Source organism: Callorhinchus milii, unplaced genomic scaffold (genome assembly GCF_018977255.1).
Source record: "Callorhinchus milii isolate IMCB2004 unplaced genomic scaffold, IMCB_Cmil_1.0 Scaffold2, whole genome shotgun sequence".
NCBI classification, from domain to species: Eukaryota; Metazoa; Chordata; class Chondrichthyes; order Chimaeriformes; family Callorhinchidae; genus Callorhinchus; species Callorhinchus milii.
This window is the reverse complement of record NW_024704743.1, coordinates 45,573,102-45,600,278: the sequence shown is the minus strand read 5'-3', so window position 1 is coordinate 45,600,278 and position 27,177 is coordinate 45,573,102. Positions and strand designations below refer to the sequence as shown.

The 27,177-nt window shown below is 37.7% G+C and overlaps 1 protein-coding gene across 10 annotated transcripts in view; it reads left to right on the top strand.

Annotated features, from left to right (window-relative positions):
• Positions 1 to 27,177, top strand: part of LOC103179954 (sodium bicarbonate cotransporter 3) — a 99,317-nt gene that overhangs the window by 68,616 nt on the left and 3,524 nt on the right. For 5 of the 10 annotated variants that reach the window (XM_007895513.2, XM_007895509.2, XM_007895511.2 and 2 more), the window contains 14 exons: positions 53 to 227; positions 1,856 to 1,989; positions 4,725 to 4,970; positions 11,043 to 11,136; positions 12,566 to 12,727; positions 13,726 to 13,839; positions 15,590 to 15,751; positions 18,847 to 19,098; positions 19,257 to 19,325; positions 19,428 to 19,601; positions 20,540 to 20,677; positions 21,623 to 21,652; positions 23,805 to 23,905; positions 25,638 to 25,748. In XM_007895513.2, coding sequence (XP_007893704.1) covers positions 53 to 227; positions 1,856 to 1,989; positions 4,725 to 4,970; positions 11,043 to 11,136; positions 12,566 to 12,727; positions 13,726 to 13,839; positions 15,590 to 15,751; positions 18,847 to 19,098; positions 19,257 to 19,325; positions 19,428 to 19,601; positions 20,540 to 20,677; positions 21,623 to 21,652; positions 23,805 to 23,905; positions 25,638 to 25,748 — 1,962 coding nt within the window. The remainder of the gene's footprint in view (positions 1 to 52; positions 228 to 1,855; positions 1,990 to 4,724; positions 4,971 to 11,042; positions 11,137 to 12,565; positions 12,728 to 13,725; positions 13,840 to 15,589; positions 15,752 to 18,846; positions 19,099 to 19,256; positions 19,326 to 19,427; positions 19,602 to 20,539; positions 20,678 to 21,622; positions 21,653 to 23,804; positions 23,906 to 25,637; positions 25,749 to 27,177) is intronic. The other 5 variants (XM_007895514.2, XM_007895512.2, XM_007895518.2 and 2 more) reach the window with 3 other exon arrangements.

The following is a 27,177-nucleotide window of genomic DNA, read 5'->3' as shown; positions in this document are numbered from 1 at the left end:
TAAAACTGTTGAATTCCAAAGTTTTGTGACTAGATGTTAAATTGCCCCACAGGTTCTTTGGTGGCTTAATACTTGATGTCAAACGGAAATTGCCATTTTACTTGAGTGACTACAAGGATGCATTTAGCCTGCAGTGCCTAGCTTCCATTCTTTTCCTTTATTGTGCCTGCATGTCTCCTGTCATCACATTTGGAGGGTTACTAGGAGAAGCTACAGATAATAAAATAGTAAGTACTTAATACTTCCATGTATTATTTTCAAGGATTCTCTAGTATTTTAGCATTCTGCTTCCTCGCTAGATTCAAATTACATTACAAAACTATTCACAAGGTGTATTCCCACTGTAAATCCTTTCTTAGATTTGTAGTAAACTATGGAAGCTATGAAGAAAAGTGGGAGCCTGCCACTGAGGGACGTTACCTGCCACTCATGAAGCTGTACCTGTTAGAGGAAAAATACTGTGAGATGAGGAGAGAGGGATAAATTGAGCAAACTACTCAGTTTACCAAACTGTAAAACACCTCAAACTTTAATCATTTTAAATGAATTTAGTTTAAATTACAGTCATAATTGTTTGACATCCTTAATCTTGTGAAATTTCTTAGTGCTGACAGAAACATGCAAGGATGATTTGCCTTGCCTCGTCATTCAGTCATTGTTACCTTCATCAGGGACTAAAAGTGAGGATGATTTACCTGAAGCTACTGCTACATAAACTTCATGGCTTGGATGGGATCTGTTGATAGAAAGTCAGCCATTTTAGCTTCATGTGCTAAACAAATGGCCAACTTCCAGGGCATCAGGTCACCACCGAAGTTGCTTCCTGCTTTGTGCATGTGCAGCAGTATGTTCTGAATGCATGTGGTGCAACTGTTACATTATTTGGAAATGCCAGGATACCATTTTTCAAATTTTGCTGGTGGTGGGATTGAAGCAACATCCTTGCTCAGTGCGACAGTGCGGGCTTGATGGGCTGAATGACCACCTTGTGCGCTGTAGATTTTATGTTTCTATCCATTTTGTGTGGGGGCTGGGGCTTCAAATGAGCATCACAAACTGTTAGATTTGAAAGTAAAATAAGTGTCTTTTACAAAATAAAAATATTTCATTTTTATCCAATAATTGAAGGGCAACTCTTTAAATATGGTGGCCAATAATTGGATCTAATTGGCCATTACTGTAAAGTGGTAAGTCTGCATCTTACTAAATTTTACACAGATTGAGCTTTCCACAGAATGGGCAAACTACACATGATTAATTTCCACTGACTTGGTTTACTTGGTTTTAAGTATTATTATTATATCTTATGTGGCATAATTCCAGCATTGTGAATTAATCCTGAGGGATTTTGTTTAAAGATATGTAATTTTTTCCATCTTTTGATCACACAAAGTTTTTTTTATATGAAGTGACTGGAAGCAAAGTAAAGTAAGAGTTGTTTGTAATGGTTTATGTTCCATTGTTTTCTACAATCCAACAGATTTGAGGCTGGTGAAAGAGAATCAGCCCTTTGAAACTTCCCACATGGCAGCATTTCTGTGAATATTGTATGAAAGACAATGCAGTTAAGATTGAAAGTTAATTTATTATTCAGTACATTCCAAATAACTTTTAATACGAAAATGGAAGACTTTTGAATCCAGGCATGTGTAGTTTGCAAGAACGTATGGAGGATCTTCATTCAAATCAGATGTGGGATTCACTAATACAGTAATAATTACTTACCATAATCAGGACAACATGTGCTTTAGCAATAGCAATGATTCTTAAAGCATACAGATAACCCTTCTGTTGAACACTGAGAAATGAATAACTGGTTTGGACTACATACATGAAATTTTTGTTATTCTTACAGAGTGCAATAGAATCTCTCCTTGGAGCCTCAATGACAGGAATTGCCTATTCATTATTTGCTGGACAGCCACTTACAATATTGGGAAGCACAGGACCCGTTCTGGTTTTTGAAAAAATATTGTTCAAATTCTGCAAGTAAGAATTTTTCTATACTGTTTTGCTCCCTTTCTAAGGGTAAAGTATCATTCCTTGTGAAGAGGAGAAATGTGTGAACTTAGCGCCTTACCAGGCTGCTCTGGGTAATACATGCATAGGAAATATTTCGCAGCAAACTGGAGATCTGAATGTTTTTGTATTGTTGGGTCCATTCATTTAGTTCCTCACCCAAGCCGTGATTCTTTATGTCTGTGCCCAGAAAGTAAATGTTAGGGTGCCTTGGCTGCTTTTGGTTTTCTTCTCTGTCCCCAATCCAGGGCTACTGTGACTAATTGAAGTCCTCATCTGGTAATTTGGTACAGAGTGGGATTTGAGACTGCAACTTTCTGACTTTTTTAATTCTTCGAAGGACCCAATATGATTATCTTTAGTAGATTGGTCCCATCATCAAATCCTGAGTCTAGCTAACCGGTTAGGTTATGGGAAGAAAACATAGCAAGGAACAAGAATTCTTAAGGTATTTTGATACTGTTGGAACAACTCTTCCATGGCCTCATCCATTTCAACACTTTAAAATCTGCTTCCTTACTATTTGTCAGCTTGTTTTTCTCTGTTCAAAATCAGTTATAGCTGTTTGTTAACCGGTCAAGGAAACAAGATTTGAACTTTTCGAGGTTTGTAAACACATGCTCTTTGTAACCTGGTCTATGTCTCAATGAGTCTTGTGCTCTGCAAAAAGAGGAACTTTCAACTTAAGGAAAAACAATAGATTTCTGTTTCATTTGAAGGCTAACCTCTTTGCCAATTGTTTAGATTGAGTCTCTCCCAGCCTTTCATCGTAAGAAAATTGAGAGGATCTCTCGTGAGCTGTTTGATTGGAGTGAGACTCCACAATTAGTGTCTGTCAATTTCAACAATCTTTATTAGAGGCAAATCACAACCATACATTTATCGGCGTACACTCTTTCGGAAAAGGTATTTTGGCCAGATATCAATACTATACTATGTCTTTCTATTGAAGAGAAGAATGAGGATATTCTGTGTTCTCTCTATTCTGTGTTGTTTCTTGACTACAAACTCTATTACCATCCAAGGTCCATTAGTGATGAATTATAGGTGTTCACACTGAATTATAATGCAGCATTTTATAGGAATTCCATTACTGCTATGAATGTAGGATGCTTCTCATTCAAGCTAATTCTGTATGAGGTGAGAGAGTGCTTGCTACTAACTGAGCCAGACTGACAATAATGTAACTGGAAAGGTAAGTCATATGGAATAATTAACTGTGACGACTCCTACTGTACTGTACTGGGCTATAACCTGGGCTAATAGAAAAGTGCGGCTGCAATTTTGCAGAGAAATCGCTACAAACGCTCTCCTCCGCGACAAGCCTGTACACACACAGTGAGCTCCAAGCCCTGGCCTCTTGAGTTGCTGCCGGGTGTTTACTCGACGCCGCTACTGTGGGTGGAGCAGCTCCAGACGCGGATGCATGGGGAGGTGTAAGCCAGAAATAGGCTTCACTCATCAACAACAACAACAAGATTCCATTTATAAAGCGCCTTTCACGTCAGGAGGACGTCCCAAGGTCCCGCTGTTGAGATTGTCTGTATGTGTGTGTGTTTGTGTGTCTCTCTCTCTGTCTGTATGTGTGTGTCTGAGTGTGTCTCTCTGTATCTGTGAGTGTCTGAATGAACGCATGTTCTGTGTGTGCGTGTGCGTCTTTCTCTGTGTGTGACTGTGTGCGTGTGTGTCTTTCTCTGCGTGTGACTGTGCGCGTGTTTCTCTGCGTGCGCGTGTTTCTCTGCGTGCGCATCTTTTTCTGCGTGCGCATCTTTTTCTGCGAGTGCCTGTGTGTGCGGCTTTTTCTGCGAGTGCCTGTGTGTGCGGCTTTTTTTGCGAGTGCCTGTGTGTGCGGCTTTTTCTGTGTGCGTGCATGTGTCTTTCTGTGTGAGTGTGCGCGGCCTGTGTCTTTCTCTCTGTGAGAATATGTGTGTTTGTGAGTCTGTGTCCGGTGACAGGCCCCAAGAGGCAGGATGTGTTAAATAACAATGTGTGTTAGTTCTCCGTGTTTAGTCTTCATCAATAAATTGAAAAAATGTGGGTTGGCAGTAAAATATAGCTCTCAATGGCACTAATCAACTTTCGTGAAAAGTGCTATATCAAATGCAAGGATTATTATTATTATTCTGCAAAACCCGTCAAATTTCTCCACACTTTTTGGCAAATATTTCCGCAATTTTCTATTGGCCCTGGCTATAATTGATGGAAAGATACTTTGACCATGGGAACCCATAGACTTTGTTTTCTCTTTAAACTCCCTTCAAATACAAGAATCTACTCTTTCTTCAGTTCTGAAACAGAATGTTGTGGTTCTGAATAGTTTTGATGAAATAACGAGGAATATTGCAAAGTATCTGAAAATAAAGAAAAACTAGCACTATACAGCTCTGCCATCTTAGTGGTCTATAAGCAAGCTATTAACTGACATTGTTAGCAGCCATATTTTTGGAAAGTGAACAAACATTTGAGGGTGATTTTTTTTCTTCTACTTTTTTATTTTATATTCCTTATAGAAGTGGACCAGAGGTTTGAGTTGTTGACGGTGACACCTCCTCTGTTCTCTCACTTGCTTCATTTCATCTCTCTCCTCTCTTGCTCCCTGTTGCTTCCTGAGGGAAGCCAGTTATAACTTTGCTAGCATGACTATATGTGTTGCATTTTATAAGAACTGAACAATAATTTGAATTTGTATTTTATTCCTTCAACAGGCAGTATGGTCTTTCGTATCTCTCACTTCGTGGCAGCATTGGATTGTGGACTGCATTCCTCTGCATCGTATTGGTTGCTACTGATTCAAGTAGTCTGGTTTGCTACATAACCCGCTTTACAGAAGAAGCCTTTGCTGCTCTTATTTGTATTATATTCATTTATGAAGCATTGGAAAAGCTGCTAGACCTGGGAGAGAAATATCCAATTAATATGCATGATGATCTGGAGAAGCTAACCCAATACTCGTAAGCAATTTGTGTATCTATTTGTCAGTAAATCTTATAATAGTCTCCTGGTAATTCAGCATACTCTTGTTTAAGGTAGTTCTTCAATGAGATTATCACTGGGGACTAATTGCTTAGAATACCTGATTTGCGCATGTTTGTCATTATGCCTAATAATGTCAAATTAAAATTGTGGATATGGAGGGTGACTGCTCCACCAGTTCCATATACAAGTTAGAAAGATGTAGATAGAAATGACTAAGTTTATAATCTCATCTCTAGGTTCAGATACCTTCTAAACCCATTGAGCTTTGTTCTTTCAGTTTGATATAATCTGAACCATGTGTGTTTTACCTGGTAATTGCTTCCAGTGTCTTGTTCTTTTCCATGTAATTTCTTTGATAGGGATCAAATTAATCTTGTGTTTAATGCCTTATCAGGAAGATAAACACAGTATGTAGCAAATCTACATTTGATTATTGAAAAGCAGCCCTTGTATTTAAGAGGTAACATTTTAGTATATACAATTTTGTAGCTTATTTTTGTGTCTTAACATTATTTAAGGATTTGGTGCTAAAACCTGTTTTGTGTTATAACCATTAAGTACAGATTAGGATGACTCCTTTTCTTAGTTGTTTTCAGTCTAAGGAATGGAGTGAACCTGCATCATTGAAGTATCTGAAGGTGTTAACTCTTATTTTCGTTTTATTTAAATTGCCGTTTTCACAAAAATTGCCTTGATTTTTAACAATCAGTATAGATTGTTTAAAGGAAATTCTTTGAACTGTGAAATTCTTAATTGTCATAAGGGGGAGATGTCATTACACTGAGTGTCAGTATTTCCCACTTCTTACCATGTTTTATAACATACAACTGGTAAGTAGAGACAGTTGAGGATCAGATCTTTTGTGGAGATCACCTGTTCCCCTATCCTTCCCCCTCAGTGATGCTATGAATGAAAACAGTGGGAAGCATTTTCATTCATGTGGTCAGTAAAATATTGCATCAGATTAGTTCTGCACAAAATACCTGTTCCCAGTCTGTCCCCGATCAGCAATTTTAAAATACAGGATGGGAATAAAGTGAATAAGTATACAGGTGCTTTCCTTTGTCAGAGTATCTGATATTTGCAGAAACCAATCACTATGCTTAAGAGTATCCAAACCAGACTAAGTTCTACATATGTGTGCCACCTACAGGTGAAAATTTTTCTGTGTCTGGAATGGAATGCACACTCTCTTTGGAGGGACACACCTAAGTTGGGAGAGTATTGGGTGAGGACCAAAGCTTGAGTGTGCTGATATTTTACCAACTAAAACCGTACGAATTGCCATTGAGAGCACTGTCTGGCAAGCTTACTACTGCTTGTCCAGCAATGACTGCCTTACCCATTAAGGCTTTGGCTTGCACTGAAGCTAAGTGGGAAGAATCCCTGTTCGTAGTGATTTTGCTGTTCCGTGTCCTGCTGATGGCCAGGCTGGCTGGACAGTCATCTGGACTCCTGCAAACCTGCCTGGTTCAGGAACTGGACTACTGAGAGTGCCATAGAGAGTAGACTTTATTCCAGCATTCCCTTGCCAAGTATGCCCCCTTGGAGCCAGCTCCAAGAAAACTCAACTTACTCCCTATATTAAGTAGATCTGTGCGACTAGAATACATTTACTCTCTATGTATGTAATAATTCTTGTTGTGTTCTGTACCCCCTTTGTCGATTAGATATTAATGTTGATCTATTTATTAAGGTGTGGCCAACATGGTAGTCTTAAACTGTATTACACTTTGATCTCTGTGACCTGGGGTTTGATTCCATCCCAGACTGACTATCGTGTTATTTTCGACCAGTTACCTGGTTCCTTGTGGACCTAGGCCAGCAGCATAAAACTGTCTACAATTGGACAGGAAATTAGTAGTCTTGGTTGGAGGCCAAAAAGCCCTCCAAGGCCTTGCCCCTTCCTACCTCTGTGAACTGCCATATCATCAACCTGGCACACATCCCCAGCCCAGCCCGCCCCACCATCGGCGGTCGGGCCTTCAGCCTCTCTGCCCCCACGCTTTGGAACTCCATCCCACATTCCCTTTGCCTCCCTCCCTTGCCTCCTTCAAGGCACGTCTCAAGACCCTTCTCCGACTGCGCCTTCGGCCACCCTCCTACCCTCCCTCCCCTCCACCCTTCCTGATCCCAAAAGCCCTCTGCTCAGGTCTAAGTCCCTGACTGTCCAGCTCCTTGGGACATCCTCCCGATATGAAAGGCGCTTTACAATGTATTTTTGTATTGTATTTCGTATTGTATCGGAGGACGAGCAAGTGAAACAGTTCACATGGTGTAGTTGTAGCCGTCTTCTGAGCCTTGAGTTAAGATAATCTGGTTCAGAGTGGAGGGAGATTTATTCTGTATATGGGAACCTATTTGCTTAGCTGCTCTTGAGGCTGGAAGTGCTTGATGCTACCGTCTCCCCCCCCCGGTCTTTTTATACTTTAATAGCTTGAATTTGGTCAAGACACCAGAATAGACTTCCTAGTATCCCAAATACATTTCCCTGCTGACTTTGGAGTCTTCTTACATGGTTGTGCCTGCAACATCCCACCCATTAGGGTATGTTTGTCTGAAATGTGTACTGAGGGTATATTTCAGTACATTAAGTGGTTCAGAAACTGATTTTTTTTCGAAAGGCTATTTTTCTACAGTAATTAAAGTTCATCAATTAGTTCACGTTTCGAGAACTGATTGCCACAATTTCTTTCAATTTTCTAATTTTGTCCGTTTCCTGAGGCAGTGGTGCCTGAAGTTGTGTTCTTCTTATCAATTGTAAATTAATTTCTGTTCATAATTTATTCAGGTGTGGGAATTATACTTGTTGTTATGCGACAATACTCAGTCTCATACATAACCTTTGTAAATGCCCCAAAAATGTTTTTTTTAGTTTGTTAGTGCTACTCAAATTTTCTAATGCTCACACATTAGCACTAAAAATAGATTCAAGTGTCTTGAAATTGTCAATTCAGGAAGTGGTAGTCAAGGGTACTGAGAAGATGTCGGATTTTTTCCAAGTTATCACAAGGTGTTTGCTTGAATGAATGATGTCTAGTTAGAGTTCTGAAGTTAGAAATGCAAACTCGGCCTACCATCCTTTACTGAAATACTGTTTTTACTCATTTTTACTCATTTTACCCAGGAATTCAGGATTCTGCATAACATTTACTAGAGGAAAGGGAGCCATTTCACAAGGCATGGGTGATATTGAACCTCCATATTCCTAGTAGGCCAGATAAAAACAATCAACTGATTACATTGCACAGAATATGCAATGCGAAGCCATTCAATACAAAATTTATCTTATTGGAGGATATTGGGATAGGTGCAGGCTAACATCAATACATTCTCCACAAACAATTATTTCCCTACAGCTGCAGCTGGGGAGGAAGTCAGGTTTGAGGGGGAAATGGGGGTGGGAATGGGAAGGAGAAATGGATAGATTTTGCTTTATTGCCTTTTAGGTTCACAGTTCATCTATGAAGCACATTTCTTTCAGAAGATGGGTGAGATGATGTTCATGGAAGGTTAGGTTTTGTAGTCTGTCGAAGAAGCTGTCTTAAATAGGCTGAATGGTCTTTTCTGTTTCTAAGCGTTGCTCCCACTTACTCACGAGCGGTGTTTAATGATTATTGGGATAAATTCAGTGTTCCTTGGCTTCCCATGGAGTGTCCCTATAATTATGTAATTTTCCATTTTCTCTCGTTTTTAACCTTTTTGTTCTCCTTAGCTCCCAGCTGTCCCTTCTATTCCAAAATTGTTTGCGTGCAATCCCAGCGCTTCAAGGATGTTGAAAGTGGGAAGGTACATGAAAAACTCCATGGCATCAGTCGACCTCTACCAGCAAAATTGTTAATGCGGTAGGACTTCTCCAGGTTCCTAGCGCCTTTCAATTGCGACATACAAACTTGTAGCAACGTACTAATGTGTATGCAAAATGCATTACAGTATTTCTACTGTGTAAATGGATCAAGAGCAAAATCTTGCTCTAATAGAACAGATTAAGAGCCAAAAGCTGGCAACCTATTTTGGTTGATTGTCATCTTAACCCATTCCTTATAGACTAGATCAACATATTAGATGCTTCCCTTTGAAAATAAGGAAAATACCCAAGATGGTTAGGAATAAAAGTTAAAATTGAAAGTCTAACCTTTGTATTAGGCTGCTTTTCTCATTGTAGAATTTGGACACTTATATTTCCTAATTTAGCCATGTATTTAAGCACTCTGTGCATTCTCTGACATCAAACACTATTCAAAAAGATTTCATCTCGAGGAATTTTGGGACGTTGGATGGTTAGACTAGAATGGACCAATGGTCTTCAGCCTGAAATTTCACTATATTACTATCTTGGATTTATTCAAATAGGGATCTCTGGAATCACGAACATACTGAGTACAATAATAATAATAAATAATAATAATCCTTGCATTTAATATAGCGCTTTTCACGTCAGGAGGACGTCCCAAAGCGCTTCACAGAACACACTGTAAAGTGAATTGACTGTATATTTGTGGGCGAACGCGGCAGCCAATTGCACACAGCAATGACTCACAAACAGTCGTACAGTGAAAATGACCAATTTTTATTATTGTTTTTGGTTTTGGAGGGATTATTATTAGGCGTGTGGAGTAAGGAAACTTGCCCAAGGTTTCGCCCTGCCTGGAATTGAACTCACGTCTCTCGCTTGCAAAGCGAGTGCTCTAACCACTGAGCTACAGGACTCCACGATAAGCTTTTTGTTGTCAAACTGTAAAGCAAAAATAAGCCAGCCTGTATATATTCCTCCTCTCTTTCTCTGGATAGATTTTCTTGTGGAGTGAGTTGAACCGTTAAACTGTTCAGTATTTGCAATAAATGTGGGCTTTTACACAATGAATCTTTAGCCCATACGACAGCTATAATTTAGAAATGTGTTGCTTTGATTCAATTTCAAAGCATTATCTATTATTATTATATTATTATTATTATTATCTGTATTATTATCTGTAAATTCTGCTGATCGCCCACTAAATTATTTAGCAAACTTTTCAAAGGTCAACCATGAATAAGAATTGTGTTAAATGAATTGTTAATTTATTAGAAACTAATATCAGTACTTGAATTTTTATACTGCCTTCCCGTTAAGATGAACAACTCTGAGCACTTTCCATAGCAAAAAGGGAGTACTGAGCATGGACAAGAGGATACATGGGATAGTTGAGGCCATAGATGTGAAAAACAGGACTGAAGGAGATGGCATAGATAAGGAGGAGTGAGACTGTGGAGGGATTTGATGGTCAGAGCAAGGATCTGAGAACTGTTGTGTTTTGGATGCGTTGGGGTAGTCTAACCTTGAGGTTACAAAGGTATAGGTGAGAGTGTTTGTCTGCAGAGGGCATGAGACAAGGGCGTAAGTGGATACTGTTCCAGAGATATTTTTGGTCAAGAACAGATGTAACGCTGGAGGTCAAGCACAACATCAAGTTTGATGGGTGAAAAATGTTACTGCCCCATAATCATTCCCCATAAAATTGTACTGATTAAAATTGGATGCTTTGTATAAGCCATCTAACTACACTATTGCACTGCATTATAACAGAGCATTTTGATATTTTAAAATAAAGATTCTAGGTTTGAATTTGCGCACTTGAAATTCATGTGATCAGTGCACCCAAAGCGAAAAGAGAAATCTGGTTGTTAACCAGAGTTGAATCTGTGATTGATTCACTACACAATAAGGAATAAAGTGAGTCAGTGGAGATGTATTTAACCAGAGCACAGTTGGGGGTCAAAATTTCCATCTCTTCCTCCTCAACAAATTTGAGCTTGGTATTCGAAGGGTGGTTTATTTTCTGCTTTGCTGTGCATAGGTTGGTTTAAATGAAAGTAATGGTGAAGTGTTCTTTGCTATTAAAAAAAAGTATGTGTATTGTGGGTTTGATATCCAGCCTTAAAATATTGACGTTTTAAGCATTAGTTGAATGCAAGTTTCAATGAAAAAGGCAAAACAGGTAAGTTTATTTTCATGTCTGTATTTGCCGATCGATATGTGTTTTAAAATGTTTCCTTTTCCTGGATAGGTGCGTCTGTGCTGAACCAACTTATCCTGTAAATCAGACTGTGGATTTCTCAATTCAAAATAATATAACAGCATGGGGGAATCTCACTGCAAAAGTAAGTTGCTTTAGGTTGAATTTTTTTTTGAATTTAAACTGCACGTAGAAATATTGCACTGTACAAATTGAGCTTTGAATGCTAACTTAATTTAAGTGTAAAGATCAAGCAGGCAATTTCCATGTTTGACTTGGCATCACTCCTTGTAGCTTGCACATCAGACACATCTAAAGAAGCTAATCACAATTAATGTCACTTTTTGGTACTTGTTTTTCAGGATGATTGATTACATTTCTATTTTTAAAAAATATATTTTATGATCATCCTTGTATTTGATATTGCATCTGAACAAAGGAATCTCAGAGCACTTCACAGATAATTGCTTTCAGGTGTAGCGACTGTAATTGTGGGCAAATTATTTGTGCCCGAAAGCAAAGATCAGTGTCAAAGGTACTGGGCACCGAATGCAAGCCGAGATATACCAGACCCCATAAGCAGAGCAATTATTATCCCTGAAGCCCTGTCTTGAAAGAGCATCCTCAAATAGGGTATCACCTTCATTTTTTTAATCAATCAGTTATTTATTTCAAGTCAGTAGAATCCAGTTGAAACATGCAATATAACTGAATATAAAAGTATTGTGTAAACTTCACAATGTTCACAAAATTCAGCCCACACCCCCACCATACTCTTGATACTTTGCTATTCTGATTTTCATCCTCAGTTTGAGAGATCTCAAATCTTTTATAAATTATTACAATAAAAATAAACCTTGCATTTGATATAGTGCCTTATCACATCATCAGTAAATCTTAAAGTGCTTCACAGACATGATTTCAAGTCCTAATGTGGGGCCTGAACCCACAACCTTCTGACTCAGAGATGAGAGTGCTACTACTGCACGAGGCTCACACACGTCAATCATGACAGTAGAACAAGAGGATGTAGATTTAGAGTTGTAAAGGGAAATTTCAGAATAGATACCAGGAAGTTGTTCTTTACTCAGAGGGTAATCAACAACTGAAACACAAGAAAGGTGGTAGAGGTCAGGACACTAGACTTGTTTATAAAGCAGCTTGGTGCTTGTAGGGTGGCTGTTCTGGAGGGATGAGATCAGATGGGCTGAAGGGCCTTCTTCATTCCAAATCAGTCTTGTGATCAGGAGGGAAAGGGAATAGACAATCATGGCCCTTGTGATTCAAAACTTGTTGACTATCAATGCACAATAGTCACATTGGTGAAATATCAGATGGGCCGAAGGCCTTTTTCATCCAAACCAATCTTGTAATCTGACCATGTTGCACTTAATTGCAGTATGGAATTTAGGTTGTGATTGTGATTGGATATCAGAGTTAAAAGTACAAGATATGGGGAATGTTTGATTAACTACACAATGTGAACATTAGGCAAACACTATATCTGAATGTTCTCAAAATGTTTTCTTCTTTAGCTAATCAGCTGTGGCTTCTCATTTATGTGTTCTTGTTAGGAATGCCAAGACAATGGTGGGACTTTTGTCGGATTAGCCTGCGGGAAACACGGTCCTTATGTTCCTGATGTTCTCTTTTGGTCGATAATTTTATTTTTCTCAACATTTTTTCTTTCCTCCTTCCTGAAACAATTCAAAACCAAACGGTATTTTCCAACAAAGGTAAATGAAAGCATTTTGTATGGTTCTAATTTAGTACTGCTGTATTATCAGAGTGCTGCAAATCCATAATATTTTATATGGCATCTGTGATCCACATAGATAAAGCTGTAAATGTTTATTATGTATGCATATTATAATAATAATATTACATACTAAAACTTAATTAGCTTGTTGGGCTGCAAACTGTCAGATCTGAGTTTTTTTAACCTGCTTGAAGCTGGCGTTGCAAGATAAATACATCTCCCTCCTGCAGGTAATTAGTTGCTACTGGAAATGAGGTAATTTTGGGCTGCGTATCTGAATAACTGACCTGTGCCTTGCCTTCCCTTCCTCACCTCCACATGAGCAAAGATGAGGCCAGCTTGAACCTTATTTTCACACCACCATTTTCTCTAAATGTAATTGTCTTTTGGTCCCACTGGCCGTCACAGTATATAGTTGCTGTGTCAAGAGGAGCACACAGAAGGCTCATTCCTGCAAAGGATCTAAGTAAGTATTGGGAAGGAGGACAAAACCAATGGCATTCTAGGCCATTCCCCCCCCTCCCCCCCCCCCCCCCCGCCACCAACCAGTATGTAATAGTAGAGGGCTAGGGGACAGGTTTCTTTCCTTTTTGGGGTTGGTGGCACAATGGAAACCATAAAGAAGAAGGAGTAACAACAGATTCCATCTTTCAAACACAGCTAGAATCATTTTCTCAGATATAATCAAATCACTTCTATGACTGCAATAGAATAACATATCTTAGTGAAATCTTGCTTTCCAATGAAGATATATTAATAAAATAAATACATTTATGTTTTATAATAATAAATAAAATAATTAAAAAAGCATAACAACCCAACCTTACTGGCATTACATATTTATTGTCAGTAGAAACATAGCCAATTAGTAAATGGATTTTTTTAGTGGTGATATAATTATGGCCCTAGAGAGGAAAATTTAGATCCTTATATTGCAACAATTAATCTAGCAAATTTTGTTTTTGGAAATTATAGGTCAGAGCTCTCATCAGTGATTTTGCTGTGTTTCTTACCATACTTATTATGGTACTGATTGATTTCCTTGTTGGAATTCCTTCTCCTAAACTTCAAGTACCTGATCAGTTCGAGGTAAGAAACTCATAAATATATTTAAAACTTGTGCTCGTAAGTTTGTTCTAAATTGCTTATTACTTAACACGATGCATACCAGATTTTAGTATTGAATTGTCCTTATGATTTCACAATCACTTGATCTGCTTAAGTACTGATATATAAATACTTCTATGCATTTATAGTAACAATATAAATTGGAAATGCACGTTTAATAAATCTAATAATTGTTATCATATCTATGATTACAAAATTATGTCAGTCAAATTCTACACCAGCTGTGGAGTGTATTTTTAAACCAGGGCACCATGACGAGTCTACACAGGATGGCATAATGTGCGAAGTGTTCAGTTTACTTGTATTTTCGGTAATTTTGCAGAGATGATGGGTAATGTCACCATAGTGGGTAATCGCATTTTGGAAACTTTTTTTCTCAAGTTTATGTTTAATGACTTGGTATTCATCACAATGTGTATGAGTAGTAATAAGCCATGTATCAAGTTGTAAATGTATGGCTATTTCTCTACCACAGAGATAGGCACATAGGAATTGGGGGTGTGTTTTGCCTCAAAGCTGCCTATTAATTTGGTTATTAAATGACCAAATGTGATTTCCTCATCAGTTTTCTATCACAGTGCCCCCACAGCCTTCCCAAGTTGTCTATTCCACATATCTTAACCTAGCAGTTAAAATAGCAATTATATATTCTGAAGACAAAGGCGCCACCTGGTGGTACTGAGATTCAATCACTCACAAACTAAAAATTAACATTAATAATCCTTGCATTTGATAATGCCTCTTCACATCTTCTAGACGTCTCAGAGCACTTCACAGAATATACCGTAAAGTGAATTGACTGTATATTTTGTGGGCAAAACGCGTCAGCCAATTGTGCACAGCAGTGTCCCACAAACAGTCGTGGATTGAAGTCACCAAATTATTTTTCTTAGATTTTTTTTTAGGAGATTTACATCCATATCCCACGGAAAAGCGATCCACCAATTGGCTAGCAAGGTTCCTACTTACTGCTAGATAAACAGAGGCGTGTGATGCAAGGAAACATGCCTGACGTTTCGCTCTGCCGGGAATCGAACCCAGGTTTCTCGTTTGCGAGGCGAATTCTCTAACCACTGAGCTACAGGACTCTACAATAATAATAATAGTAACAGTAATCCTTGCATTTGGTATTTGGAGGTGTTATTTCATTTGATTTGGATTATCCTTTCAGACATTTTTCAAAAGCTGGCTGCTGTTGTGGAACAAAGGAAATGGGTCACTGGGTGTGGAACGTATTCCTTTGCCTGGAAAAATAAAATTGTGCTGTTCTGAGCAGTTTGTGCATGTAAAACAGCAGCTGATTTAAAAGAAGTTACTGGGGAAAATTCAGGACCTGTATTTTGGCACAGGAATATATATGTGTGGATGTCAGTGTAGCAGGGTTACAAATAAAATCTAGGAATTAATTGTGCAGTGTGTACTTTGCACAATGACATTTGCTCTGGAATCCTTTTAACTAAATAGTCTCCACTTCATAATTTCATAAACAGAAAGGCACTAGTAACCCCCAAAGTGTGCATTGAGATCCTGTTGTAATTGAACCAGATAAAATCAGGCATCAAATGCAAGTATTATTATCATCATCAGTATGGGGCAGTTCTTCAGGGCAGTTTTATATAAAACACTATGAACTTACCTACTGGAAATGCTTTGTACTTTAGTATTTTCTAGAATTAAAAAACACTAACCTACAATTTTCCTTTCCACGTAGCCTACCCAAAAGGACCGCGGTTGGCTCATAGACCCACTTGGAGATAACCCTTGGTGGACAATGCTTGCTGCTTGTGTACCTGCCTTGCTTTGCACTATCCTTATTTTCATGGATCAACAGATCACAGCAGTTATAATTAACAGGAAAGAACACAAACTGAAGGTATGTATTTTTATTGGCATAATATAGGTACAATATGAATATAACAAAGAAACAAATACAAAGGAAAAGGGAGCGGCTAGTTGAAGATCAACCAAAATGCAGGTTCTGTACCAGCTCCTTGAGCAATTCAGAAATTTACTTGGTTTAAACTCAGCAATTAAGAGGAAGATGATCTTTCAGGTTTGTGGTCTTTACAGTTAAAATTTGAGACTGCATTATATATGCCACGTCTTTTTAGTGTCAATCACAAGTACTTGAAATCTCCATTTTAGGAATATTAGGTATAAATATTATCTGTGATCTTTACTGTTGTGGAGTGAAAGTCTACTTTTGAGATTTTAACTCCCATTCAAAACTATTACAGCCAATACTGTAATGCTAAGTAATTTTTCTACAGTCTTCACCGTAGAAGACACTGGAAACATACCAAAAATAGAGGACCAAGAAGACAATGCTAGCGAGCAACTTAGGGAGATTAACATTAGTAAAGAGATGGTTCTAGGTAAATTGTTGGGTCTTAAAACCGCTAAATCCCCTGGACCGGATGGCCTGCATCCGAGAGTTTTAAAGGAGGTGGCTACTGAGGTAGTGGATGGCATGTCTATGATCTTCCAAAAGTCCGTGGATACTGGAAAAGTTCCCATTGATTGGAAGATTGCAAACGTAACTCCACTATTTAAGAAGGGTGGGAGAGAAAATAGGGAAAACTATAGACCAGTTAGTTTGACGTCAGTTGTAGGGAAAATTCTTGAGTCCTTAATAAAAGACGTAGTTATGGGATACCTGGAAGACCATAAAAAGATTAGGCAGAGTCAACATGGCTTTACAAAAGGGAAGTCATGCTTGACTAACCTTTTAGAATTTTTTGAGGATGTATCCAGCAGGTTGGATAAGGGGGAACCAGTAGATGTGGTATATTTGGATTTTAGGAAGGCATTTGACAAGGTGCCACACAAAAGGCTGTTACTCAAGATCAAGGCCCACGGGATTAATGGGAAAATATTAACATGGATAGAAGAGTGGCTATCGGGTAGAAAGCAGAGAGTAGTGATAAACGGATCATTCTCGAATTGGCAGGATGTAACTAGTGGAGTGCCACAAGGATCAGTGCTTGGGCCTCAGCTATTTACCATTTACATCAATGATCTGGACGAGGACATTGAATGTAATGTGTCTAAATTCGCGGATGATACTAAACTAGGTAGCAGAGTGAGCTCTCAGGATGATGCAAAAAGATTGCAACAAGATATAGATAGGCTAGGGGAGTGGGCAAGTAGGTGGCAGATGGAATTCAATGTTAGCAAGTGTGAAATTATTCACCTAGGTAGCAAGAATAAAAGAACAGATTATTTTCTGGAAGGGGAGAAGTTAGATAGTGTTAGTATTCAAAGGGATTTGGGTGTCCTTGTACACCAGTCCCAAAAAGTTAGTTTGCAGGTGCAGCAAGCAACTAAGAAGGCGAATGGCATGTTAGCGTTCATTTCGAAAGGTTTAGAATATAAGAGTAGGGAAGTCTTGCTGCAACTGTATAGGGCTTTGGTGAGACCGCACCTAGAGTATTGTGTGCAGTTTTGGTCTCCTTATTTAAAAAAGGACATACTTGCCCTAGAGGGGGTGCAGCGTAGATTCACTCGGTTAGTTCCTGGGATGAGGGGACTGACCTATGAGGATAGGCTGAATAAACTAGGGCTGTATTCTCTAGAGTACAGAAGAATTAGGGGGGATCTTATTGAAACTTATAAGATTCTTAAAGGGCTGGATAAAGTAGACACTGAGGGTCTGTTTCCCCTGGTAGGAGAATCTATAACCAGGGGTCACAGTCTTAAAATTAAGGGTCAGCCTTTAGAACAGAGTTGAGGAAACATTTCTTCACTCAGAGGGTAGTGAACTTATGGAATTCACTACCCCAGAAGGCTGTAGATGCTCAGTCCTTGAACATTTTCAAGGCTGAGACTGATAGATTCTTAAAAAATAGAGGGATTAGGGGATATGGGGATAGGGCAGGTAATCAGAGTTAGGTCAGAAGATCAGCCATGATCTTATTGAATGGCGGAGTAGGCACGAAGGGCCGAATGGCCTACTCCTGCTCCTAATTCTTATGTTCTTATGTTAAGGAACAAAAAGATTCTGAAATTTGGGAAATAACATTTCTGCTGTTGATTCAAACGATGCACAGTAATAAATTGCTATTTTACCTTGTTTCTCTAAAATATTGAAGTGCTTTGAGACATCTAAAAGAAGTGATAAGGCTCTATATCAAATGCAAGTATTATTATTATTATATAGAGCACAGAGTAGTGTAGCATTCCTTTAAAAATGAAGTTTTCATGCTATTGACTGTTATGCACAGTGCACAGACAAAATCATTCTGGCCCCTTTAAGCAAAGTGTTGAAGTGCAACTAAGGAAAAGGTTTGCAAGCAGAGCAAATATGCCTTATCAGTAATTTGGGGACCTAATCAACATGGATTACATTTTCTGTTAAAGATGCCCCTTCTTTGATTTCTTTCCATAATAATCAATGTTTGTCCTTGGACGAGAAGTTCTGCTAATGCCGTTCTATAATCATTTAATGTTATCTTTCTTTTAAAAAAAAACTTGCTTTCCATTGATTTTTTTTTTCTGGCCTCCTCAGTTAGCTTGACTGATAACTCACATTCAAAGGAGCACTTTTCCCTAAATTGCTACCACACTTGGGCCAGTATATTGAAATGCTTAATAATAATCATAATCTTTGATTGAATATAGTGCCTGCCTTATGTTGTCAATGTCTCAAAGTGCTTCACAGGATAAACTGTAAAGTGGATTGACTGTGTATTTTGTGGGTGAATCAACTGGGTTACAGAAATTGTATGATAATTGATCCCGTTTCACCACATTAATTTTAATATAGAATCATCAGCATTCATTGAATGGTAACTTCTTAGAATATCAGGCGAAACAAAGAAAAATAACAGCACAAGGCTTTTCTGCCCATCAAGCATATGCAGCTGCTAATTTCTTCACTTTAGTTAACTACCCTAATTGTAATTCTTTGCTCTTTCCAACATTGTTTTAATGTTATGTATGTTTTTCATGTTGATTTTTCTTTTGTAGAAAGGGTGTGGTTATCACCTTGATCTGATGATCGTGGCAGTCATGTTGGGGATCTGTTCAATTATGGGTCTTCCCTGGTTTGTGGCTGCTACTGTCCTCTCCATCAGCCATGTCAACAGTCTGAAATTGGAATCAGAGTGTTCTGCACCAGGAGAACAGCCGAAGTTCCTTGGTATTCGAGAGCAAAGAGTCACCGGCTTAATGATATTCATCTTGATGGGATTGTCCGTCTTCATGACTTCTGCTCTAAAGGTAAGATAGAAGTCAGAGTGCTGGTATCACATCAATCTGTATATTTCCTGAGGAGAGAGTTAGCTAACAATCAAGTCCATGACAGTTGAAGTTACAGATCATATAATTGAACCTGTTGAAGCAAACATTTAATAACAACTGACCATTTTTATTTACAGTTTATCCCAATGCCAGTTCTGTACGGTGTCTTTCTCTACATGGGTGTTTCTTCGTTGAAGGGCATTCAGGTATGTTGTTGACTCTCATTTGTACCCATCATTCTTCACTTATTTCTTGTGTAGACTATTTAGAATATTGTACATTTATTAATACTTGTTTTGTATTTTCAGTTTTTTGACCGTATAAAGTTGTTTGGGATGCCTGCTAAACACCAACCTGACTTAATCTACCTGCGCTATGTACCACTATGGAAGGTGCATATCTTCACAATAATTCAGCTCACTTGCCTTGTCGTCCTCTGGGTTATTAAAACTACATCTGCTGCAGTTGTCTTTCCTATGTTGGTAAGATTACAGTGATTCTTTGCTGCCGTATGCATGTGTACAAGAATTATCCTGTAGATTTAGAATTATAAACTATTAAATCCTGTTAAATGAACATGGTTAACTTTGAAGAAGAGTCCTAATATCACTCTAAATATTTTCATAACTAGAATTTATTTTTTAATACAATATTTGGTGAATTATCCAAACTATTTAAATGCTAAGCTCTTGTTCCATTGTCAACATTTGAGCTCTGCTGGATACAAACCTGTAACATCAAGAGTGAACCTGTTGACTATTAGGGATCAATAATTTAGGATTAACTTTAAAAAGTTTAGTTTAAAATTCAGTGCTGAGTTCCCAGTCTTGATTGACACTCAGCACTCAATTGCCTTCAGTAAGAAAATAAGAAAACCAAACAAGTTTTCCAGACAAATAGTTAGAGCACTTCACAGAACCAGAGTACTTCATTTTAAAAAGAATAAAGAAAAGAGAAATGTTCCTTATTGTGGAAATCACAACGGAAATTATCTATCAGAGCAGGATTGATGGTAGTTCAGGATAAATGTGCTGCCAGGACCACATACCTTCCAGTCCTTCAAGCTTTGCATTGGAGAACGCAAATCACACTTTGGAGCTCCATTGCACACTGTCCACAAATCGCCATTATGTAATTGACCAATTTTATCTGGGGAGTTGTTGGCACTTCTCTTCTTGCCATCTACCTGATGAGGCAGGTCAGGACCAGCTCACCAGCACTACATTGCCAACTGAGACTATGAGCTCAGAGTCCCAACATGGGGTTTGAATCCACAATTTTCTGTTATTGAGCCAGGCTGTCAGTTAAATGAAAGTCTAATCCATTGTGCAACTTATACCCTTCATATTGTCTTATTATGGATGTGAGAAGGTGGGTAAGTGGAAGGAAAATGGACTAAAATGATCTTTTGCCATTTCAGGTTCTTGCTTTGGTGTTTGTCCGTAAACTCATGGATTTCTGCTTCACAAAGCGAGAACTTAGTTGGTTGGACGATTTAATGCCTGAAAGTAAGAAAAAGAAATTAGAGGATGAGCAGAAGAAGAAAAAAGAAACTGAGGTACGTTCCCTGAACTGACAAAGATAAAATAGTTATATAGAACATTGATCTCTGACCACCTGTCTCTGTTGCTGCTTTCCTCACTATTCCTGTGCAGGTGATCTATCATCTTGCTTGGATATTATGGGGTTAAAGAGAAATGCAAAGTGTTGATATATATTTCCCCTTTAGGTTTATGTACTTCAGCTTGGACTGAGTTATTTCCTGCTGAGTAATTCTGTGCATGTACGAGATCCTTTGTTCAGGTCCTTTGCTTGCCAACTTTAATGATTAGAAAACTCAGGGTAGTTGTAGTTGCTCTTCATGCTCCATCCTAGTCATCCAAGAATGGTCAGCAATGCAGAGAAAAATCATGCAGTGAATACAGTAAAATTTGGTGCTAATAAAATATAAAGTCAACGCTGCAATAACATACAGGAAAGTAGGTTATTTAAACATATAAGTGAAACTTACCAATTTTATATCTGTTGTATCGTGCTTTACTTGTTCCCAAACATGTCATTTTAATAAGAAAGCATCCAGATTTGTAAAAATTGTTCTTCAATGAAGTTTGATTAGTCTAGAGAATATCTGCTCCCAAAACACTTGCTGTATGTCACTAGCACTTTGAAATGCAAAGAAGCAATGGATGTTTAAATTGATATGTTCATTAGTGTTTTGAAAACTCACTGAATGAGTAAGTAGCCTCTAATTTTCCAGTGCACTGAAGTTCCAGAGAGAAACTCATTTGTGTCTTGGAGCCCAGGCTTTTGTTTTATATGGGTCAGATAACATACTTAATAAATATCAGGCGTTTTTTGTGCTTTATGGTAGCACATTCTATCCTTCATAATAGTTTCAACAGTTAACAGGCTCACACCAAGTTTGTCCTGTTTTCTTTGTATAATTTCTGAAGGCACTGACCTCTCTGTCTGCTTTTTCTCCTGCACATTCAATTTGCTCTAGAAATCGATGGATGGATCTAAACCACCGTGGGTATGTTATTGGTTATTTTTGAATGGCACTTGTGAAGTATAGGAGAGAAGAATATATAGATTCAGCTCCATCTCTCTTCATGATCTCCCGCAAGCGTAATTTCCCATATGATTTATATTTGAAACCAGATTAAGAATTAAAAGGCACAGCGAAGGCAAGAAAGGCTGTAGGTTCTTCAGTTTGATTGTAATTGTATATTGACGATTCTTGTCTTTTCCAAGCAGATTTAAATTGATAATAGTCATTTATTAACAATCAAAATAAAATAACCTTTTGAAATATTAAATTATAAAAGGTAGTTGCAAAGCAATTCTGTATGAAGTTTAAGAGAATCACATTACATCTGTTTGAAATTGATCTGTTTTATGAAGTCATGGAAACCTTTAAATTAACGCTGGTCACTCCCTCTCTAGTAACTTTGTTTGATTGGTGTATGAAATGCCTTTTACACTCCTTGTGAGGTAAAGTATTCCACAACTTCCTGTTAGCAAGTCGTACTTTTTCTATTTTGTGACTTCTCTTCACTATGATGAACAAAATATTTATTTTATCCGTTAGTCACTTTTTGAACATTTGTAGCGCTGCTAGTTTTGTGTTTCAGCAATTGATTTTGCAGTGGGAGCTGATCAGACGGGTGTAATTTAGGAACATAGGAACAGGATCAGGCTTTTCAGCCTGTCAAGCCTGTTCTGCCATTCTATTAGATCATGACTGATCTTTACCTCCATTCCAGTTACACACTGTTGCCCCATATCCCTTGATGCCCCTATACCCTTACTCATTTATACATTTATTTGATGTGCTGTTAAAGCAGTGCTATGAAGTGGTATACCTGCCCATTCAACAATAGATTGCCATACAATGTTACAACAGTATGTGTGAGGTGTATTTTTCACTGCATTTAAGACTAATGCTAAGAAAAATATTAATTTACTAATGAATGAAATGAACCATATAGATATTTTGAAAGAAATTGGATTTAGAATGTTTTTGATGCATGTACCGTGAAACCTCAGTTGTTTATTTGACAGCATTTAACTGGGAAACCATTGGTTTATCATTTATATTAACTGAGCAGTTGAGATTTAGGGCGTAGGATATTTAATGTTTATAATATCCATTGGCTCAGATTTAGTGAGTAGCTGATCAGGCTTACTGTCTCCGCTAAGTTAATTGATTTCAGCTAGGTTGGTGCTGAGATAGATGACACACTTCAGTTTGTGGAAAAGGAAAATCATCCAGGGTTCCTGCTCCTAAATACCACACAGCCACTCCCACTGGAGGTACATGATGTGTGTCCAGGATCAAGTTCAGCTTTGATTGCAGTGGAACAGCAGGTTAACGCTCACTGCTAAGGCTTACACATGAGTAATGTTCATTTTAATAAGCCATTGGGTTTGCAGCCAATGCTGAATCGGCAATCAGCATGATGATATTGCTCAGTGATCAGGGGGCCGTGCTATTTGAGAATCAAGAGATAGAATTCTGCCTCTTCTTTGATGTCACTTGACACTTAATCTTGTGTTCCTGATGGTCCTTGTGAAAGTAGACGTCTAGAAGATGTAAAATTGCTATATCAAATGCAAGGATTATTTCATTATTAAAATAACTTTATTTAACTAAGGAGAACAGTTCAAGTTGACGGTTCACAGCTTTCTGGTCCAAATATTTGCTCAGGCCTTTTGCAAGACAATATGGACATGAGCTGCTTTGGTTCAGATTTGTGTTTGTTTTGTTTTCAAGTTCAAGGCTTGACTTTCAATCATCTATGATGGCTTACATATACATAATGTAATATCCCTCTGATTCCAATATTTGATTTACTTTTATGTGTAATATAATTTAATGACCATATTGCAATAAAACAAGTGTGAAGTTCCAAAAGTTTTAAAGAATTCAGATTTTTCTTTATCGTTTTAGTTGGAGTTCCCCTTGTAAACAGTAGAGCTCCAGAATCAGGAATTTATTAATGTCTTAAACTAAATTTGTTTATCATTTTAGGACTATTATGTGATTTGACTGATGAAATTAAAGATAATAAAGGGTAATGGTTTCAGGCGTGAGCAGTAAAAATTTTCTACAAAGGACTTTCCAGTGACCCATTGACAAAGGGCTATTTGCTTATAATCTTCTATTTTCAATTTTTTTGTAGGAAGCTCAAAGGATGCTTGAAGTAGCACAAAGTGGGACAGTACAGCTGCCTTTAGAAGGTGGCAATATTCTGAAGATTCCAGTAAAAAGTATTAAATACAGGTATGGTGTGAGGTTATCTAATGGTTTTCAATGGGGATGACTACAGTTTTTGTAGTCCCTACTCAGAGAGTAGCATCATTTATGGTTTTATCAGCTTGTTTGTGATCACACAACTGTTTTTTGAAGAAAACGTTTGAAGATGTCGGGATCTCGCAAGTATGGCCCCCAAGTTTGTTGTGAAACGGATATAAATGTGTAATTTATCTTTGCAAAGGTAGTGATTTTTTTCCTTCTAACCGCCCGCTAAATGATTGCCCGGCACAATTTCAGACTCCAATTTCTGTGAGTAAATTGTTTGGAGGGTTTTTGTTGACTTGTTCCTTAGCGTAACAGTGTGAGGTAGCAAGAAATCATGCAGATGGGATGCCCGGCTACAATTTAGTTGAATTCAAATTGTCGGTCCTGCTCAAGCTGTACAGGGGTATAGGCAGGGCACACCCAGAGTGCAAGAGGGATAAGGAATGACCATGGCAGCACTCTCTTCAGCCTCAAATGGACATCTCTGAAGGGATTTTATAGAGGTTTAGAAGTACTAAATGGAGGTAGGGTGGGAGAGAAATAGACCCTTAACAGTGCTTCTAGGTAGGCCAAGACAGCAAGACGAGAGATCGCATCTTCAGGGTTGGTCAAGAACAATTTTAATGCAAACCATAAAGAGTATTAAACAAGTGGAACAAATTATCAGGAAAGGTAGTTGAGGACTTATTTAAGAAACATATATGATGGTGTAATAGGAGGAATTGTATTCAAATAGGTTGGTATTCTAGAAGGACTAGATGAAATAAACAGAAGTGTTCTTCATCTGAACTTGTTTTGGATAAAACTCTCCATCTTTCCTTACTGCTGTATACTATGCACAACTAAAAATTCCAGGCAGACTGAAATGAATCCATGGATTTGGCTGATAGAGAAGAGTAAAATTCCCAATATCAGCTTGAGGATGCGAAAAAGAAACCTTGCATTGAATTTGGGAATGGGAAGTTTCACCCCTAAAGTCTTATCTTTCTTATTTCATTTCCCTGCCATTTCTAGATGTCAAAGTGCTTGCCTACCTCCCTATTTGCCTTCCTCCCTCCCTCTTAAATACCTCAGTTGCTTCTGCCTTATAGCCCGAGGAAGTACATTTCACATTCTTTCTATGTTATGTGTGATGTTTCTTTATTCACTTAAAACCAGTTTAACTCTAATTTTATGATTATGCCCATGTTTTGGATTCCCCTCCTGGATGGAAGAATTGCTCTCAATCTATATTGTTGATTCCTTTTCTTTGTTTAACATCTTTAGAATTCTCTCTTCTTCTTTCTTGTGTACCCACCTTCTTGTCAAGCAAATACTTGACCAATGCAATAAGGGTTCAGTCTTACCATCAATTTGAAACTAATAATTAAATTAGAGACATAGGGTCTACTTCATAAGAGTAATTTCTCTACCTTATCATTCTGCAATACTAATGCGTTGTAAATGAAATCTAAAACAAGATATGTATGTTGGCTTGTTAAATAGTAAATCATTCACTAATGATCTTTCGGTTTGCATGAAGTATTCCACTGATGATCAAAATGTTGCAATGTCCTCAAAAACTAATTTAAATTGTGTTTAAATAGAAACATACAAATTGCATGAATGCTTAATGCAGAGGTGAAACTGAAGCTTTACACAATGTTACGGTTGATGGTCCTGCTTATGCAAAATGTTTCTGTACTAACATTTGGATATGATGTTTGTCCTCTAGCCCAGATGATCCTTCAGTTGTAAACATATCCGATGAAATGGCCAAAACTGCTGTGTGGAAGGCTCTTGCAATGAATGCCGACAATGCCAAAGTTGTGAAAGTTAATCAGAGGTAGCCACTGTTCATTAGCTTGCCTAATTACTAAACACATTCTTCTATTAATGTGTGCACAACAATAGTTGCATTTTAGCATGGCGTAACAATTACTAATCTACATTCTGGGTAATATCACCAGAGATATTTGCCATCAGATCTTTAGAGGTTTCAGTTTTAACATTATCAAGGCTGTCGGTTTTGACTTTAATATAGATTTATTTTTACAATATGTTTTGGAACATTTGTTTTCAACATACAACTTGTTTTAACATGCAGAATTAACAAGGACCTTATTTTAAGTATAAGTGAATACTCACAGCAGTTTTTCATCATATGATATTAAAAGGCTTTTAATCTTGAATTTCAACGGTTCTTATTTGATTGGATGTTGGAGGAGGTTATGGAGGAATTAAAGGCTTTAGTAATAGTATTGATAAGTTGCTACAACAGCTGGATACGTCCATAAAAGCTACCAGAACATGTCGTACTATTAATGAGTAATAAAATCTCCATGAGATTGACCTTCCTTCCATATCTTTTATATTCAGCTGGGATTTTGTTATACATAATAGCTATTTAATTTTATGAAGCATTGCATGTACATTTACTTTTATTTAGTTTAATACTATGATTTACCATTTCACGTCTTAACGTATTTATATTTTCGAAAATAACTTAAATTATCGTTTCTAGTATCCTACCATTCTCTAATGTCCTATCATTCCGGTACAGGATAATGCCTTACATCATATTTCCACGCAATACTTGGGTCTAATGAAAATGCAATGTGAGTGTGTCTAATCCCCATGGGCCCAATATTGATTATCATGAGGGATTGCAAATTACTATGTAGTGTAGTGCTTTTGTGATTGTGAATGGTTTTTATTAGGAGTTTTAGAACAGTTAGTGATAAATCTAAATGCAAAGTACCTGCATTTGCCATCAGATATTAAATACGATTATTCTGTGGGTTTGTTGGATTTTTTCTTGGCATAAAAACAAAATGTTCCATGTGAATTGCAAATCAATATAAATATCAGGTATAAATATATTTTGTAAGTGTTTCTTGCCACTATGAGCACTGCGTGTGTGTTCCTTGAAGCCCGTAGAATAATTGGAGCTTGACCAGATCATTGAATCCACTGTCTTTTGGTTGTGTGAAGGAACTGTTGATTCCAGTGATCTGTTCCTTTTCATGTTTTAAGGCTGGCTAATTCAGCAACAAAGAATTAAGTCACATTTAAATGTGGATAGCAGAAGTTTATTTTGTTGCTCTGATGTGTATCTTTCTTGAAACACTTTTTAATCTATTGTTTTTACCTTTCTTTTGAATTTTCTTTTCAAACTCTTTTCAAAAGGGTCAACTGCTATTCTTTAACAAATGCTTTGATGGTTAGGAAAAGTAATTTGGATAAGTTTCTGTTTTTTGTCTGTTCATAGCCAG